Source organism: Hipposideros armiger, unplaced genomic scaffold, assembly GCF_001890085.2.
Source record: "Hipposideros armiger isolate ML-2016 unplaced genomic scaffold, ASM189008v1 scaffold_72, whole genome shotgun sequence".
In the NCBI taxonomy this organism is placed as follows: Eukaryota; Metazoa; Chordata; class Mammalia; order Chiroptera; family Hipposideridae; genus Hipposideros; species Hipposideros armiger.
Genome location: NW_017731422.1, coordinates 3,561,482 through 3,581,039, shown reverse-complemented (window position 1 = coordinate 3,581,039; position 19,558 = coordinate 3,561,482). Strand labels below are relative to the sequence as shown.

Genomic DNA, 19,558 nt, shown 5'->3' with positions numbered 1-19,558 from the left:
CTGGTTCTGGTTATCCATTTCTTCTTGTGTGAGTTTTTAGCAGTTTGTGTCTTTCAAGAAATTGGTCCATTTCATCTGAGTTATCAAACTTGTGAGCCTAGAGTTGTTCATAGTATTCCTATTTTATCCTTTTAATAATTTCCATGGGGTCAGTAGTAATGATCCCACTTTCATTTCTGAAGATATTTTTTTCCATTGTCTGAGCATTATCACATTGTCCTGCTGATAGCATTCTAACTTTTGGATTGTTACTGAAATTGTGGTGATTTAACATAAACTAGACATCTGAATATCAATAGGACAACAAATGAGTTCCCGAAACCAAGTTATGACTACAGGAAATCTTTTAACTCCGATAACTTGTTCAGGCCCAGTTTTGTTTTTGTAAGTGCTTTAAGCATCCTGAACTGTTGATCCTCAACACAGGCAAATTGCAGCATGCTGTTGTGGAAAAGTATTGAACTAGCATGCAGGGAAGTGGGTCCTGTCTGGTTGAACAGGTGGAAACTGATGCCGATAGTTACCCACAGGGACAATAGTCAATACTTTGAAAATGGGCTGATTTCTGCCAGGTCTTTATTTCCCTCAGCTCTTCTCAATGGACATTTTTGAGCATTCTATTTCACTGTTTGACAAGGCGTGGCCTGAATGCTTATTATCTAACTGGAGAGCTAAATCAACGTACACAAAACAACTTCAGAACGGCTTGGAGTGTGTGCTAATGGAGCTTGAGTGGCAAAGGCCAAGCTCAGGTTATTAGAATGGGATTCATGATGCAGGTGTTCTTGGATGAGGAAAGCCTCAAACCAGGCATGACCAAGTGGCTGGCATTTATAGATGAAGACTAAAAAGCATTTTGTGTATAGACAGCAACATAAACAGGACATTTAATTCTTAGTTAACAGAATTAACCGAGGTTTAGCTATAAAAGAGCCCCTTGTATTTAGGAACTAAAGAAGCTTTTACCCTAAACTGGGAATTCTGGGAACTGAATTCTGAGGTCAGGATCAATACAATGAAAGCCAGTTTCTCTGTTCAGTTGCCAGAAGGATCTTTCACTAGTATACTTTACATGGGAACAAACTCTGTGGCCCACTGAAATATGATTCTTAAAGTTGGCATAACATGTATAAATTGCTTTGATAGTTATAATAGCTGCTTTTGCTATGTTTGTATGTCTAACGTTTACTTCCATAAAATGTGATCAGTGTATGTTCGTACATGTAATTAAGACTCTAGTTCTAAATGTGCCTTTGACACAGAGGTTCATGAGAATAAAGCTTCATTTTTGGATGCAATTCATTTTATATCTTAATTTGTAACATGGTAGGCTCCCAAAGAGAAAGAGAAAATACGTTAGATATAAAACTGAGTATTTAGGGTTTGTTTGTTTGTTTGTTCTTAAATTATTTTCACTTACAGAAATACATTTTTGTTTGTTCTCCCATGCAGGTTTGCATGTATTATTAAGCAAAAGTGAAGTGGCATACAAATTTCCGGAGCTCCTACCTCTAGTAAGTAGCACTAACTTTAAAAGTAAATACATATGTATTACATTGCATGTATTTGAAATCACTTTGAAACAACATTTATTAGGGTTCTCCAGAGAAACAACCATAGAGAGTGTGTGTGTGTGTGTGTGTGTGTGTGTGTGTGTGTGTGCGCGTGCGTGCACACGTGTATGTATGAAGAGAGGGAGAGACACAAAGAGATTGATTTACTGTAAGGAATTTGCTCATGCAGGTATATGGCCTGGCATGTCAGAAATATACCTGCAGGGCAGCCCGACAGGCTGGAGACCCAAGGAAGAGTTGATGTTGCAGCCTGAAGTCCAAAGGCAACCTTGGGGGGACCTCAGCCTTTTGTCTTAAGGCCTTCAGCTAATTGAATGAGACCCACCCACTTTATGGAGAGTAATCTGCTTTACTCAAAGTCTACTGATTTAAATACTAATCACATCTACCAAATACCTTCACAGCAACATCTAGCCTGGTGTTAATCAAAAGCGGGGTACCACGGCCTTGCCAAGTTGACACATAATTTTACCATCACACAAATATACCTTAAAATAATTTTAACTTGTGCTTTATTTAAAGCTTACATGTAATTCAATCATTTTATCAAGTTGAGAATTTTGTGTTTGTTTTGTATATACAGAGTGAACTTAGCCCACCTATGCTAATAGAACACCCTCTTAGATGTCTTGTTCTGTGTGCCCAAGTACATGCAGGAATGTGGAGAAGAAACGGATTCTCGCTAGTAAACCAGGTACGTGTTCTTTAATTCTATGGAGAGTTTTTAATCCATTTCTTGGCTTCTATGAAGGATGTAATTTCCAGTATATTTACTAACTGAAAGTTGAGTTATCTATATTACAATTGTTTGAGACAATAAATATGTTAAACCAAAATGTTTCTTAGAGCTTTTCCTCAACTTTGTCAAGAAACAATATCAAAGATAGAAATACACTTAATTTCTTGATTTTCACTTGAAATCATTTTTGAAACAAAGTTGGATATTAAAAAATAAAATAAAAATTCAGATTTTATCTACCTAAATTGGGTTAAAAGATTAAAATTCTGTTAGTATAGTTCTGAAATTGAGATTTTAATTTTTAAACCTCACCAAGGCTTGGTATAGGTTTTTTTCTCATTTTTGTTAGCTATAAGCCTTTGTTGAGAGGCCCCGAAAGTTGGATGCAAAATACGAACCATGGAGTAACCCTGTAATCTGGAAATTCCTAATTAATCTCTACTAAGATATTATAACTATTGGAGAAAGAACATGGTGTGCCGCATGCATGCACACCCACTCACCCAAAACCCGTGTGCTCTTTTGCGGGGTGAAGGAGGAGGGAGCTGCACAAATAAAAACCTATTTACTCACTCTAAATTTTTTCTTTTTTTTTTTAGATTTATTACTACCATAATGTGAAATGCAGGCGTGAAATGTTTGACAAGGATATAATAATGCTTCAGGTAATGAATTAAAAGCATTAAACTTAAAAGTGTGGGGAGTGTTGTTCTTCCTGGTAATTCCATAGACTCCAATCACTTACAATCAATCACCCCTCCCAGATCTGTAACTCCAGTCTAACCCTGTCTACTAAGCTCCAAACTTACATGGCTAACAGCCTATAGAACTCTTCCATCTAGATTTTCTGGACACATCTCAGATTTCCCATATTCGAAATAACTCCTCTTTCTTCCTCCATACCTTCTTCCTATCTTGGATTCCCTACCTTAGTGAATTGTTCAACAACCTGTCTAGTTGTTAGAGTCAGAAACCTGAATGCCATCCTTTCTTCATTGTCCTCAGGTTGAGGACCCAAACCCCTTAAACTGATTTTCAAGGCCTGTGATACTTAACGATGTTAAAATTCCCTGAGTTTGCCATGCTTTTTCTTAAGTCTTAAACTCTGCACACTTATGTCTTTTGCTCCCTACATTGCCCACCCAGCCCCTTCTTTTTCCAGTTGCCTAGTAACATATCTTCCTGCATATCTTAGTGTTTAGTTTAGTGTCATTTGGTCAGGAAGCCTTCCTTGACACACCAAATCGTGGCTAAGTGCCCTTTTTGGGCAGGCCCATAGTGTGGTACTTCTTGTCACCGTAATATTAATAACTATTGGTCGTGCTTGCCTGTTTACTTTCCATCCCCTCCGCTAAAACATGCCAACTGCATCTTGTTCCTTTTTTGTGTATTGTGCATAGCACAATGCTTTCTTTTCACATAGTAGCTTTTCCATGTTTCTGCTGAATGGATTTAGAAATTATTGTAAAAGTCACAAAATGTAAATCTCAAAAAAAAATTATTGGTTCAAAATAAATTAAAACCAAGTTGATTTGGGATTTGTACAAGGGGAATTAAAGAAGAATTAAATATTTAAAAGCTGTGGCTTCAGTTAGTGTAGTGTTCATCACCAAAAATTAGTGTAAGAGTTCTTGGTAAGAGTTTAATATGATTTATATAAAAAATACCAGAGATTTAATTGCCATACCACGTTTCTCTCAGAGTCTGTACACCAGACAGTGATAAGAGAACCCTGAAATAAAACTTCAGAACTGAATTCAGAGGGATACAATTAATTCAAAACATTAAAAGAAAAGAGAACCTTTAGTCCATTTTATTCTGATGTGTGTATTTAGGGGGGTTTTGTATATGCTTTGTTTTGTTTTACCAGCTTAGGTTCCTCTCCATACTTATAGTTACCACAAGTAGAGATTGTGGCTAAATGGGTTTCCATCTTTTATTGGGATTGGTGAACCACCAAGCTGCTTTCTCATATGCAAACGAAAATATCTCTAATTGTTTAGTAGTTTTTTTGACCTTCCTCTTTTCCATTATCTCAAAAAAAAAAAAAGACAGGTGTCTCCATGATGGATCCAAATCATTTCCTGATGATAATGCTCAGCCGCTTTGAACTTTATCAGATTTTCAGTTCTCCAGACTATGGAAAAAGATTCAGTTCTGAGATTACCCATAAGGTAAGAGCAATTTTTATGAAACCACACCACATCACTAAAGAAGCATCCTTCATTCTTTGGAGTTAAGTTAATCATCTGAAATAATACGGTATTTATATTCTTATCTCTGAAGTTTATCTCCCCCCCACTTGTTACAGGATGTAGTTCAGCAAAACAATACTCTAATAGAAGAAATGCTATACCTCATTATAATGCTTGTTGGTAAGTTTGGATTGTTTGAGACATTTATAAATTACATTGGCTTTTGTGGTAGCAAATAGTTCAGAATTTCTGAACTGTGTTTCTTGTTTTGTTTGAGTGGCCACTCAGTTTTAAGGGAAGATTAGCGCATCCATCCTTCTGTCCCCTCTGGTTACTGTAATGGTGAGTGTAACAGCACTGTGGAAAAAGGAGAGAGTGCAACTGTTGAAGCAGAATAAACTGAAAGACTTTGGGGGAATAAAGGAGGAACAGGAGAATTTAGCCAGCAAGAATAGGATATTTAGGAGCTATTTACTGTTACTTTATATCTTATCTATATTTCCCTCCATGGTTTTGTGGTGCAAAAGTGTCATCTTGACTTCAAATATCATAATTCCAGGTTAATAGAAACCTATCGCTAATAGACGCAGATTTCTTATTGCCTGCATTTTCAGTCCTGTTGCCTCCATCTTTCCTATTCTTTTATCCTTTACCTTCTCCCACCTCCCCTGCTATTTCAGACTCTCTACAGCCCATAGAACAGAGACTCCTGGCAACTGTCAGGAGGTGATCCCAATGAAGGAGGTCTCAGAAGGTGATAATCTCATTTGCCACTATATAGGACAGAGGAAGGCTCTCTCCCTGCTACATGTGGCAGATGGCATGAAGGCAGTTCCCTAGGCTACTTGTCCAACTGCTGCTCTATCAATTCTTGACTACACTAATCCCTTCCCACCTTCTGACCCCATTCTTTCAAAATTGCAACCAGAGTTGCCTCTCCACTGCCTAAAGCCTGCACTCACCCATTGTGTCTGAGACTCAGAAGTGTGGTTGGGAGCTGCTCACCCCAGCTTGTTGCAGACCAGTCATTGCTTTTCCATTACGCAGAAAGAAAAATATGTTGTGTTGCATGCCTCATCAGTATTTATCATGTAAATATTGTGTTTAGGTTAAGTGTGTGTGTGTGTATATGCTTTTTCAATGTTCACAGGAGAGAGATTTAGTCCTGGAGTCGGACAGGTAAAAGCTACAGATGAAATTAAGCGAGAGATTATCCATCAGTTGAGCATCAAGCCTATGGCTCATAGTGAATTGGTAAAGTCTTTACCTGAAGATGTAAGTACCTACATTTTTTAAAAGAAAATGATAGAAATCTTTTCCTACCTATCAGTCTGGTGTGTATAGATTTACTTCTGTATACCTTTTCCACAATTGTAAGAAGTACAGTTTTAGGACATGCATAATTCTAGTCACGCCTATTGGAAATAATTTGAAAAGAAAACTAGGGACTGGGAGTGGAAAGCAGCGTATAAATAGACATTTACAGTGAAACCTTGCAAGAGATACATATGCTGAGTAAAAGTAAACCGGCCCTTGGGATTGAATATATGTATCCATTAGAGAGGGGTTGTCATAGGGTCTTTAGTACAAAGTTGCCATGGGTAGAGTATTTAGAGAAAGGGAGTGAGTAAACTAGTTTTCCAGAGGGCCGGCCGAGTGGCTCAGTTGGTTAAGAGCTCGCTCAAGAGTTTGAGCTCTGAGCAACAGCGGTTCGTGAGCAGCCGCTGAGCTGCCAACAGGTAGCAGGATGGGATGGCTCAGCTTAAAAAAAAAGCTAGTTTTCCAGAGCTTTTTCCTTCTGAAGCATCCAAAAAGTGCTTAGTTCAGTGACCCATCTCTTTTATTATAGTGAATGTAAAATAATATTCACAGGGGCTTTCATAAGTTAATTGTAACTGTTTTTCCTCCCGGAATATTAAGTATTCAGCCCACCAATTTTTCAGCCATGGGGCTTTTTAGAAACCCAAAACTTAAAGTTGGGAAAGGACTTTATTTTCATTGAGGCTTTTCAAAATATTTTCCCAATTTTGAAACACACTGGGGGTGGCAAAAAAATGTATGCACGTGACTTGTATTCATCTTCTGTTATTGGTACCTATTGAGTATTACAATTTTGATAGTTTATTCCTTTCTTAAAATGTGTATACATTTTTTAGATCAAAACTTTCAACCTTAATGTTCATTCTTCTAGGATTTAAACCTGTATTGTTGCATAATAATACTTCTTTTAAACTTTGTATTATGAAAAATTTCAAACATCTACAGGAGTAGAAAACATAATGAACCCATCACCAGCTTCAACAGATGACTGGTCATGTTTTATCTGTACCCCAACCACTAATCCCTACAGCCCCCACATGATTATTTTGTGGAGAATGCCAGGTTTACCACTTCATCTGTAAACAAAGTTGTATATACCTAAAACAGTGGTTCTTAACCAGGGATGGATTTGTCCACCCCACCCCCCACTCCCAGGGTACCTTTGGCAGTCAGGGCAGGGTGTGTGGTGCTCCTGGCATCCCATAAGCAGAGGCCAGGGACACTGCTAAAAGTTGCACAATGCTCAGGGCAGACCACCCACAAAAAAGAATTAGCTGGTCCAAATGTTAGTAGTACCAAGGTTGAGAAGCTGATCTAAAAGATAAGGGCTTTTAGGAAAACCTGTCCATATGCTATTATCATACCTAAGAAAACAATAATTAATAATTTCTTAATATCAGTAAACTCTACTCAGGATAAAAATTACTTGTACTTTTTAACGTAGGAAGTGAATCCTGAGTTATTAGATGAGGAAGCAATTACAGTATCACTTAGACTTTAAAATAAAGAACAATAAAATGTAAAACCGCATTTTAAAAATGGTATATGCTTTGTATAAAGTGATAGCAACTACATTTACCCACCATTTTTAACCAGACAATTCTTTATTTACAGTATTCCTATTAACATCTTATCATGGGATATGATACGATTTAGGAAATTCTGTTGCTAAAAATAGATAAGAAATTAATATAACTATTTCACAAAATATTACAATATAGTACATAAATTTTGTTTAAATGTGATGTGTACTTTGAGTTTTCATTGAATTTCTTTTGAAAGCTGTCGCCTTGATTCCCTATGGTAGTGACTTGATTTTAATTATATCAGTCTGAATGAATGTTAGCTTACCAAATAAGTTTCCCTAATTGTACATTAATCATTACGTTCACTATAGAATCCTGATCTGTAAATACCGGGATAACAGTGTATCTGCTTCATAGGATTGCTGTGTGAGGGAGGCCTAATGGGATAAAAAGCCCAATGCTCACAGAGTGCTGGCAGATACTAACATGAAACACACTTACTTGTTTCCTATACCTTTAGGAGAACAAGGAGACTGGTATGGAGAATGTCATTGAAGCAGTTGCCCATTTCAAGTGAGTTTACTTTCTATTTTTAACATTCAGGTTTTTTATACATTTTTCTGTGGTTTTTTGTTTGTTTGTTTTTTATGGAACTGAGAATGAAAATTATTGCTTTCAGACATTGACAGAGATTTTGAAATACATAATTCTGAACTGTATTTTTCACTTTCACTTTATCTAGCTCTGTGCACAGCACCTTAAAGTAGCTTTATGAGAATTTTCATTGTATTCAGAATAGGTGTTCATAGCTGATAGTTTCAGATAATGAAAATTAACCTGAGCAGGTGAGCTAAGTAAGTGCATTGAGCTTTCTTAAACTTGGTTTCATTGTTTCCATTTGAATGTGCCACTTAAATTGTGGGATGGCCTCTGAATGCTGCCTTCTCTGGCATCCATTGTGTTGCCCAATCAATAAATTAGTTTCTCCACTTAAGGTTGTTGAGGCAGCGTTTTAATCCTGCTCTTCCCTTGCTCCCCACCCCAATGGCAGTGACTTTATTGTTGTTGATTATAAAGACAATACTTGCTTCTAGAGAAGACACAGAAAAAATATATAGAAAAGATTCTTTAAACCCTAAAATAAAAAGATTCTTTAAACCCTGCTTTTTCCACTTGTTTGAACTTAACCACAGGCATCCTTACATGTCTAAAATGTAGAAGTTAACGTTCCTTTTAATGGTATTCGGTTGTTTGGAGATTTCATAGTGTGTGTAACCTATTCCCTGTTGTTAGACTTTGAATTGTTGTTGCCACTACAGTGACCATCACATTCACTTGTCCAGTTAGGATAAACTCAAAGTGTGAACGTGCTAGATAAAATGGATGCAGATAAACTTTTGGACATAGATTGGGAAATTCACCCACAGAAAATAGTACCAGCTTGCACTCATCAGTAGTATACGAGAGCTTGGCTTTCTTCTTCTGTTATCTAATGAAGTAGTGTATGACGTTAATAATATTTTAAGGACCTTTTTTTTTTTTTTCTATAGAAAACCTGGATTAACAGGACGAGGCATGTATGAACTGAGACCAGAGTGTGCCAAAGAGTTCAATTTGTATTTCTATCACTTTTCAAGGGCAGAGCAGTCCAAGGTAATTGGGAAAACAAAAAGTGTACTGGGAAAGGGTTGGGTTGGGTTTTTTAACTTTGTTTTGTTTTGTTTTTATCTCAAAAAACTTTTACTGCTTGTCACAGATTCAAAAAGGATACGTTTTTATCATAGGAAATTTGAAAAATGTAAAAGGATACAAAGAAGAAAGTACAGATTACTTATAATACTGCCACATAATATTTTGGGTTTTCCCCCAGTATTTTGTGCATACATATATAAGATCAATATAATTATATACATACATATACATATATATATATATCCACTTATATATAATTGTATGTGTTTTACTGACTTTTGAATACAAATTGTCAACCTATATTATAATCAGTTAGTTCATTTTACACTCGTTAAAATTGCTACTACTTAATATTGTGCTTTTCCATAGTGATTTATGCAGTTTTCCTAGTTATTCTTAGCTAGTTAAATTTTGCCCTTTAGCAGTCTATTCTTTGAACACTTTTTTCAGTAAATGGCATTAAACAAAACTTAAACATGGAACGTGTTAGTTTTTAATGCATATCTTAGCTCTCAAACCTAAATAAGTTTTTGGTTTGGGTTTGTACATGTTTCCCCTGCATTTTAAAGCAATAAAGAACCCTTTTGGGGGATTTGGGCAGGGGAAATTAACTTTGATATGTCAGTTTTGGGGTGACTATAAAACTAAGGTTAAAAAACTGAAAATAACATGACAAAGATGAACTTATGTCAGTAGTTTTGGATATTGGGTTGTTTGGTATTACTAATTGCCTGTCCAAATTTCTTTCTTATTAGGCAGAGGAAGCCCAACGGAAATTGAAAAGACAAAATAGGGAAGATACAGGTATTGTTAATCTTTCCTAAGATCTCCTGTGAGACTCCTTTACTTACTAAACATTTTTTATTGAATAGGATGTTTATCCTTGGTGAAGTAGAAGATTTGAATATAAGCTTTCTGAGTGAACATTCACGGGACTAATACATATGCTAATCCAGAAATAGTCTGTACGGAGTCGTCTTTGGGTTAATGGATTTATTCTCAGATCTTAAGATATTTCTATGGAAAAGCAAAGCCTTTCTTTGTCGCGCTGCTATGTATGTAGCTGTTTTTAATGCTTGTGACTGACCTTGAGAAGGTAAAACACAGCTTTAAGATGTGTGTTAATGAATATTCGTTGAGTGAAGACTATCAGAAGTATCTGTTAAAGGGAAAGTTTTTTAAACGTGTTCTACAAAAGAAACCAATAATAACTTTATTTTCAGCACTTCCACCTCCAGTTTTGCCTCCATTCTGCCCTCTGTTTGCAAGTCTGGTTAACATTTTGCAGTCAGATGTCATGTTGTGCATCATGAGAACGATACTGCAGTGGGCCGTGGAACATAATGGATATGCCTGGTCTGAGTCCATGCTGCAAAGAGTAGGTTTGAAGACATTTCATATTTATGTGTTTTTTAGTAAAAGCCAAAATATTCTTGTCAGTGTCTGTACACAGAGAACTTAGGACAAATGTAGTGTTACTTTATTTTGAAATATAGTATATGGTTACTGCTTTTGTGTCTGACAATGAAAATAAGGGCCTGGCAGCTGTACAACTGAAGCTGAAGTAGAATAATATTGTATGTCAACTATAATTAAACATATATATATATATATTTATATATATGTCATCACGGGAGGTGGAGTATAGAATAAGGAAGATAGTGGTATTGTAACATCTGTATGTGATGTCAGGGGTAGTAGCTTGCGGGGAGAGGGGTTATCACATTGTGAGGTGTGTAAGTGTCTATTACGTTGCTTTGCACACCTGAAACTAATAAAAAAAATACAAATTAAAAAAATAAAATGAATCAGCTAATTCCAAAAAATTAAAATTAAAAAAAATAAGAGCCTGACAGATATTTTATACATGATTGTGATTACCGTGGTCCTCTTGGCCAATCTGCCTCTCATTGATTGGTCCTACTATGTCTTTGTTTATGCAGTACTCTTATATTTGTAAAATGTGTTATCTTTGACATATGTTTTTCATTTAATTCTCAAAAAACCTGTGAGTTCATCAGTACCCATATTTTTCAATTGAAACCGAAACTCAAGAGACATATGGTCCTATGACTAGTAAGTGGCAAGTCTAGAACGTTATTTGTATTTTACTTTTTAGCTTTAATGTAAGTCATTCTTAAATTATTATCTCATTGAATTCCCCTATTAGTAGATACAACTTTTTCCATTGTATAGGTGAGGAAGTCACATTTCAGTGAGATTCAGTTAACTAACTTGTCCATGTTACTCAACTAGTAAGTAGCATCATAATTATTTAATTTATAGAATTAGCCTACTCTGTGCCTTATCTTGTGCTAGACAGGTACAGTATTTGTAACCCTCAAAACTCAGGAAGGAAGCTGGGGTTTTTTCCATTAGGCTCAAAGGGATTCCTTAAAGGGATGTAGCTTGAAAGCAGTGAAGCCAGGATTCCAATGGAGAATCTTCCTCCAGGGCCTTCCTCCAAAGCTACGGTTCTTTCCATGTCTCAGCAGGCTCAGGTATCTCATGTGTATACTTACACTCTCCCCCTCCCATTCATAAACATAACACTTAAAATGTAAAAGTATGGGAACTCTAGTATACTGGAGACCATTGGTGTTAGATGCGCAGAAGATTTGTGGGGAATGATGGAGAAAAAAAGGAGCGAACAGTGTTTACCTTGTATATGCATTTGCTTTACATTATTCAGGCTAACCTAGTTTTTCCAAGTCTGACAACCACAATAGCCCTATGTGTAGGGAAAGATACCGACACAACATACGTATCTCCTTCAAAAATAGGAGAGCAGGATAAGGGCAATAAAAAAGCAAATAAATTCAGTGTAGTTACATGTTTCCTTAGAAGTCTGGTAAGGAATTTTTTGTGAGATATACTGAAGAACTATGAACATCTTTATAAATTATGTGGCATTAGAGATAAAAGTATGTCTCTTTCTGGGATGATTAAGAGTTTTAGTCCATAGGAAGATAAAGTAAACTAGGTAGTATTATAGACTAGATAATTACGTGATAGATGCTTTCGGCTCTAATTATTTGGCCACTGATTCTTAAAAGATGTTTTTAAGACTGTAGTGTAGGGAGAGAATAAAGCTGAAAATTATATATTACATGAATTGCTGGTCACATCTGGTAATAATTTTAACTTACCGTAAGAATTTGCAATTGAATTTTCTTCCTAGCCGAAATAGAAATTATTATTCTCTTGCTGAGTAATTCTTTATTACAAAATGAAATAGAGTTTAAACAATAAAAATTAGTACTTCGAATTGTTTTCTTTTGCACGTAGTCTTTAATAGTTTGATTTATCTTTTTTAATAGTGAATTTTTTTGTTATTTCTTATAAAAATATGTACTTGATTTTTATTTTACTAAAAGTTACAAAACATTTTATTTGAGGTGTTACATTTAATTGGAATGGCACTACAAGAAGAAAAACAGCATTTGGAGAACGTAACAGAAGAACATATAGTGACATTTACCTTCACTCAGAAGATATCAAGTATGTGTACACTTTTTACTAAACTAACTCAAGATATCAGTAATTTTAGATATGTAACTTACGTAGGATGTCAGAGGGATAGTAGACTTGGGGGGGTGGTTATCACTTTGTGAGGGGTATAAATGTCTAATTGTTACGTTGTTTTGTACACCTGAAACTAATATTTTAAAAATAAAATAATTTTTAAAAGTAAATAAAAATGTAATTTAGCCTCTTTTATTTGAATACATAGGTTCTAAATAGTTTATATTCAATCCAGATTGCTGAACCTCTTTATATTTATCTGTGTATTAAAGATACTATGTCAGATCTTCACATATTTTTATAAAAATACTTAGGGCCTATACACTCTTAACATAAATTTTAATTCATAAATAGAAAAAATAGTGAGGAATCCTTAGTTTGAAATCAGTATAGCATATACTATAAACTTGGGTAAATTTTTTAAAACAAAATATGCTATCAGAATTTCACTTTAAATTGTTGATGTTATCTTACAAAAAACATTGGGATGAAGAAAATTGACTTTATATAGAGTATTAGATAATTGTTTTGTATAAAGTACTGTGACTTTTTTTTAAAGGCCGGGGAATTCTGTTTTTTAGCTTTTTATTAAAAATATCAAACATATAGACAAGTCGAAAGTTGTACATAAGCATCCATATACTTACCACCTAGATTCAGCAGTTAGTATTTTAACCATTTGTTTTAGACATCATAATAGTTTGCCTCAAAAGAGAAGCTTTTTCTTTATAATTTTCAGCGTAAATAGTTGTTCTAAAAGTTACCTGCAGTGGTGGCGACTGAATTTTTTGCTTAGTGTTTTTGTTTTAATATTACTCATGGGTTTTTAATTTATTTAATGTGTTGGGTTCTTTTTTTAATTTATTTGATGTTTTATAGTCAGTTATAATCTGTATTCTTTTTGATGCTCAACCTGTGCCAGTTTTGGTCGGGGGGAGTCTGTTCCGCTGGCTTCTTTGTCCTTTTGACCCAGCCCCAGTAGTTACTGAGCACCAAGTTGCTTACTGGCACAGAAGATGCCCCAGGCTCATCTTACAAAGACCGGCAACCAACCATTTGCTGAGGTGTTTAAATGAAGTTATGGTGGTAAAATAGAAGTTTATGAATTCCTTGATTGCAAAGGATTATTTCTATAACTTTGTTCAGTGTCGTGTTCTTTGCCATCTTTTCCTAAAAGATAATGACTGCGAGAATACTAGGTTCTGCTGGGAAGTGGGGAGGACTAGTCCTTATGTGCTGCTAGATCTCTGTTTTTCTTTTTTTCCCCTCATCCAGTTAAGTGGGAGGGAGAAGGGAAACTGCCTTTTCCCACCAAAGACTATATGTATTCTTGGGTGCCAGCCTTTCTCTTTTCCCTGCCTGTATTTCTTCCTGTGGATTAACATTTTGTCTTTTGCCTTTGTTTCAATCATCAGTGCTTTTGCTTTAGGATAACCACACTGAAAACTCCCTACTCTCATTCACTCATCACTATACAGTCAGGTTCTCTCTCGCTTTTTGTTTATTCCTTTCTTTTAACAATCATCATTTTCTCTGGATATTTCTCAATATTACTCTTTAAACACTTTATAAAATTTAAACACACTATTTAGAGTCAGATCCCTAATTTATACCTCCAGAATTTTAGATCTGGAAGAATATTAAAGATCTCTTTCCCCTCTTAGAGGAAAGAGGAACATTCTGCCAGAATGATAACACCTAAATCAAGAAAATCAGCAATTGGACATTTCCAGCTATAAAACTAAATTAGCTAATATTGGATTAAATGTACTCTTGAAAATATGGACTTGACTTTTATGTTGATTGTTTTTTTCAGACTCAACTTGTATCTTTTCCTCCAATAAATAATTTATAGGGAATTCTATTTTTTAATTTAGGTTTTATTAAAGAAAAGATCAAAGCAAAAAGTTATATTTATACACTGTGTACCCCTGTAATCCTAATTCATTTCCTTAGATTTGTAAAATCTGAAGTAGACTTTTTAGCTGGGTTTTTATTTAATTAGAGACTATGTTAAAATAATCATTTGGTATCAGATATAAGTTTTGAATGATTAAAGCATTCTAGTTGTTAATGACTTATTTATGATGTACACATGTCACATTCTCAAGAAATACTGCAAATCTCAATAAGAAGAGCTGTAATCAAATGATAGGCAAATGATGTTATAAGCAAGTTCATTTATCTTGTGCATAGTAATCACTATGGACCGTTAGCTGTTATTGTGCCATTTATTTTTTCCACCTTAGAACCTGGTGAAGCACCAAACAACTCTCCTAGCATACTAGCTATGCTGGAAACACTGCAAAATGCTCCTTACCTAGAAGTCCACAAAGATATGATTAGGTGGATATTAAAGGTAAGATTTCCTACATCACTCTTGCTTTTTGTGAGAAACATTAAATATTTATCTTTAAATTTTGATAATGTTTCATAACTTTGGAATAACTGATACTTTTTTCCATAGACTTTTAATACTATTAAGAAAATGAGAGAGAGTTCGTCCTCCAGTCCTGTGGCAGAGACAGAAGGCACCGTAACAGAAGAGGTATAAGAAGTGAAGTGGGTGGGCCAGCAGACTGGCGCGTTGGTTAAGAGCTGGCTTGGGACGCCAAAGGGCCCCGGTTCAGATCCCACATATGGGGGCCAGTGACACTGCCCTCTACAGCTAAGATGCTGAACAACAGCTCAACCTGGAGTTGGGCTGCCGTGAGTCGCCAGCAACGGGGTAGGCTGCAGCCCCTGCTGCAGTGAGTTGCCATGGGCTACCGTGTGTAGCCAGCAGCTAGCGTGAGCGGCCAAGAGCCGCCGTGACTGGCCATCCAGAAGCTGGCGACTGATCTGCCTCTCCTCAATGATGGTGCCAACTTGGGCCAGTGAAGCAACGTCCTCCACAACTAGACTGAAGAACAAAACGACAGCAACTTGTCTGTTCCCCTTCCCCCAATTCCCCAGTGCTGTTCCCATCCCCCAATTCCCCAATTTAAAAAAAAAAAAAAGAAGTGAAGTGAGTGATAATAAAAAATTGTAGCAAGTTCACTATTTAAATTTATCTGCAATAGGTTGATAGTTGATTTTATTCCCAAAAGTATAAATTTCAAGAAATATGCCATGATTTAGCTTTTATTAGTTGTCACACTTTTTGGTCTGCTTTTTCTTTCTTTTTTCTTTTTTTTTAGCTTGTTAGGTTGATTAGGAAATTTTCTATTTAGATACATGAGATTGTAAAATAGTTTTTATTTTATTTTATTTTTATTTTTTTTAGCTGAGCAATTCTGCCACCTGTTGGCAGCTCAGATTGGGCCCATGTGGGAATCGAACCGGCGACCCTGTTGCTCAGAGCTCACACTCTTGAGTGAGCGCTTAACCAGCTGAGCCACTGGGCCGGCCCAGAATAGTTTTTAATTTGTATTTACAATAAAGATATTTCTGCTTTGGGAAGAAAATGTGTGCATAGTATCTGATGGTCTAATGAAACGAAGCATAATTTCAGAGTCCAAGAGACAAAGACAAAGCCGAGAGGAAGAGAAAAGCTGAGATTGCCAGACTGCGCAGAGAGAAGATCATGGCCCAAATGTCGGAGATGCAGCGGCACTTTATTGATGAGAACAGAGAACTCTTTCAGCAGACACTGGAGCTGGATGTCTCCACTTCTGCTGTTCTTGATAATAGGTAAGAAAAGAAAAATAAACTGAAAAATGCTTAATCTCTTAACCATTGATTCTCAGCTGAGAAAGAGTTTGGTTTTTTCCTTATAAATACACTTTTAATCCTAAAGTAATTTAGAAGATTAATAGGTAAATTTTGTGACCTCCAGATAGAGGAATGACTCTTAGAAATCTGAGTTTATTAGTATATGTTTATGAGTATATCTCCGTAGATAAGATCATTAATGCATATGCTTAAAATGATAATGTTATACAGAAGACCCTTGACATTCATAAAAGAGTGAGTACACTAGGCGCAGTGTCTGGCTTCTATGTTGCATATTGGATTGCTATGAGGCTTAAAGGAGATGGTTTGATTCATATGAAAGACTTCTGTCAATTGAAGTCATTAATGTGTATGGAACCTGAAACTAATATAGTAAAAAATAATAATAAAACCATGTGTTCAATATGTGCATACCTGGAGCCTACTCTTTTATGATTATATAGAAATTTCTTAGGCTCATTAATTACACTTACAACCTTTTATTGCAGCCCTATGATTTCAGATATGACACTTACAGCATTGGGACCAGCACAAACTCAAGTCCCTAAACAAAGACAGTTTGTTACCTGTATATTGTGTCAAGAAGAACAAGAGGTGAGGGTGGAAAGCAGGGCAATGGTCCTGGCAGCATTTGTTCAAAGATCAACTGTATTATCAAAAAACAGAAGCAAATTCATTCAGGATCCAGGTAAGCCATAACTAAATCCTCTTGTCCTTATTAATGACCGCCACTTAGTGTGGGTGGCGATATACAGAAATGTTATTAAATAAGAACTCCATAGACTCCATATCTTAGGCACGTATTTAGGCAGAAATTCCCCACTTGACAGGTGTGGAAACATTCCAGCAGGTTACATATCATTCCTGAATTATACAGCTGGTATTAGGCAGTGATTCAAAGAAAAGCTTTTCTTTGTGATACAACATTACCATGCTTTGGTACTTAACAATATTTCCCATTCTTGTAAACTCCTTATAATTAATTGACACACTGAAATAACAATAATAGTTTGTCTTGTGGAGAGATTAAAAGTGGAATCTCTTTAAGAACAATGTGTGAGTTAGCCATGCGAAAAGCAGTCCTTGAGCCAGATTCTGATTTAGTGATAATATCACAGATAGGGTTCCCCAGAAAGCAGATTCTGAGAAAGAGATTACCGTGCAGGATGTTTATGAAGGAGAGCCTTGGCATCAACGCTTGTGGAACAGGGGAAAAGGAAGCAGGTTTGGGCAAGGGAGAAGTTGAATGGTCCCCAAAAGCCCTCAGCCAGTCCCATGGGAGTGCTGGAGGTAGGTGGCCCCCAGAGGTGTGCTGAGTTGGGGCTAGGGGGCGGGTCTTTATGCCTGGACACTCATCAGTGATTGGTTGTGAGGGACCTCTGAAAAAAGGTGTGACCTTGAGCAAAACAGTCATCCCTTAACGAGGAGTGACAGTTGAGTGCTTCTTCCAACAGCTGAAGAAGTAAATCATTCATTCCTGCAGGGGCATCTAGGCTGCATATTATTGAGTGCAAACACTTTTATGTTTCTACCCTCAGACTTGTGCGTGTGCCTCAACGATAACAGTAAACTTTTTTTTTAGTTCATTTATTTTGTTCTTTAAATTCCACATATAAATGAAATCATGTGGCATTAGTCTTTCTCTGTCTGACTTACTCCCCTCAGTACAGTACCCTCTAGGTCCATCCATTTGCACATGGCTAGATTTTATTCTTTCTTATGGCTAAGTAATATTCTACTGTACGTGTGTGTAACATCTTCTTTATGCATCTATCCGTTGATGGACATCCAGAATACCAGTAAAACTTCTAGACATCCAGGAAACCAGGAACTGTGTCTTAAGAATTTCCAAACCACTTATTTAGGTAGTGCCTTTCACACAGTAGTATTGAAAGGAAGTTTGCAAATCTACTGATAAGATTGCCTTTTCTCTGTAAGGAAAGTCTGCACAGTATGACTCTCAAGCACTTACCTAGTTAAGAAAGGCTGGTCTGGTTCATCTTTAAAAATGATCATTTGAGGGCTGGCCGAGTGGCTCAGTCGGTTAAGAGCTCGCTCAAGAGTTTGAGCTCTGAGCAACAGGGTCCCCGGTTTGATTCATGGCCTGAGCTGAGCTGCCGCTGAGTTGCCAACCGGTGGCAGGATGGCTCAGCTAAAAAAAAAAAAAATGATCATTTGAACTAGGTGATTTATAAATTTCATTCCAGGCTGAAGATAAAGTTCCCAAGGTGACTTTGTCATTTCATGAAGAAAAATGTTCAGCTGACTGTAATTAGATTTTCTTTATGCTGTGACATTTTCACTGTTGTACAAAGCAAATTGAAACTTGAGTAATTTTTTTCTAGAATGTTAGGGGATTTCTAAGATGATACTAATTCTAATTTATACCGAGAACTCAGAAAATTCCTGAAGAAACTGGGCACCCATCTTATGGGTGTCTTAACTTGTCATTTCCTTTAAATATAAAAAATTAGCACCAGAACAGAAAGACTACCTGATTTGCCCCCGCCCCCTCTCTGTCTGGGCTGCTGTCTGGGTATTTGGCTGCCACTTTGGCTGGCTCTGTACAGTGATTGTTACTTTCTGCATGAATGTTGTTAGGCAGAATCTCCTCTAGGGAGCGCCCCATGACTGCCAGAACATCTTTTTTGTTAGAGATCATTGTAACCCAGCTGCCTTGAGGTATTAAATGCAGACCCATGAAGAATATCTATTTTACCAACCTTGGGGCTTTTGGTGGGAATAGGAGTGTCTTGGTGCCCTGAAAGCGTGAATGTTCAAAAGATGTACTTAAATACAGAGTTTCAATTTCAGTTAATAATTCAGGGATGTTTTATTTGCTCAGGGTGATGAAAAAGGGTCCTTCTTTCTAAATCATCCAAGCTCTTGCATAAATCATTCTATCTCAAAGGAAATGAATAAACTAGCATTTCATTTCAAGTTTACACGCCCTTATCCAGGATTTCACAATTTAAAGTTGTCCATTCGTTGTAGGAAATTAAATGCTTAGTGTTTTGTTTTGTTTTGTTTGTTTGTTTTATAATGCAGACAAATACGACCCATTGTTCATGCACCCTAACCTGGCTTGCGGAACACACACTGGTAGCTGCGGACACGTTATGCATGCCCACTGCTGGCAAAGGTAACTTGTCTTCATATCAGTCAAGAGACGCTTATCCAGGGCCGGCTGAGTGGCTCAGTTGGTTAAGAGCTCGCTCAAGAGTTTGAGCTCTGAGCAACAGCGGTTCAAGTCCCGGCCCGAGCTGAGCAGCC

General features: G+C 36.5%; 1 protein-coding gene across 7 annotated transcripts in view; it reads left to right on the top strand.

Moving 5' to 3' along the window:
* The window catches only part of UBR2 (ubiquitin protein ligase E3 component n-recognin 2), a 126,003-nt gene that overhangs the window by 79,220 nt on the left and 27,225 nt on the right, over positions 1-19,558 (top strand). For 5 of the 7 annotated variants that reach the window (XM_019642728.1, XM_019642727.1, XM_019642726.1 and 2 more), the window contains 16 exons: positions 1,453-1,514; positions 2,158-2,268; positions 2,913-2,978; positions 4,365-4,487; positions 4,625-4,688; positions 5,659-5,783; positions 7,875-7,927; positions 8,905-9,007; positions 9,802-9,850; positions 10,270-10,424; positions 12,445-12,547; positions 14,821-14,930; positions 15,039-15,119; positions 16,065-16,243; positions 16,774-16,973; positions 19,334-19,427. In XM_019642728.1, the coding sequence (XP_019498273.1) occupies positions 1,453-1,514; positions 2,158-2,268; positions 2,913-2,978; positions 4,365-4,487; positions 4,625-4,688; positions 5,659-5,783; positions 7,875-7,927; positions 8,905-9,007; positions 9,802-9,850; positions 10,270-10,424; positions 12,445-12,547; positions 14,821-14,930; positions 15,039-15,119; positions 16,065-16,243; positions 16,774-16,973; positions 19,334-19,427 (1,678 nt within the window). Of the gene's footprint in view, positions 1-1,452; positions 1,515-2,157; positions 2,269-2,912; positions 2,979-4,364; positions 4,488-4,624; positions 4,689-5,658; positions 5,784-7,874; positions 7,928-8,904; positions 9,008-9,801; positions 9,851-10,269; positions 10,425-12,444; positions 12,548-14,820; positions 14,931-15,038; positions 15,120-16,064; positions 16,244-16,773; positions 16,974-19,333; positions 19,428-19,558 lie in introns of those variants that run through there. The other 2 variants (XM_019642732.1, XM_019642733.1) reach the window with 2 other exon arrangements.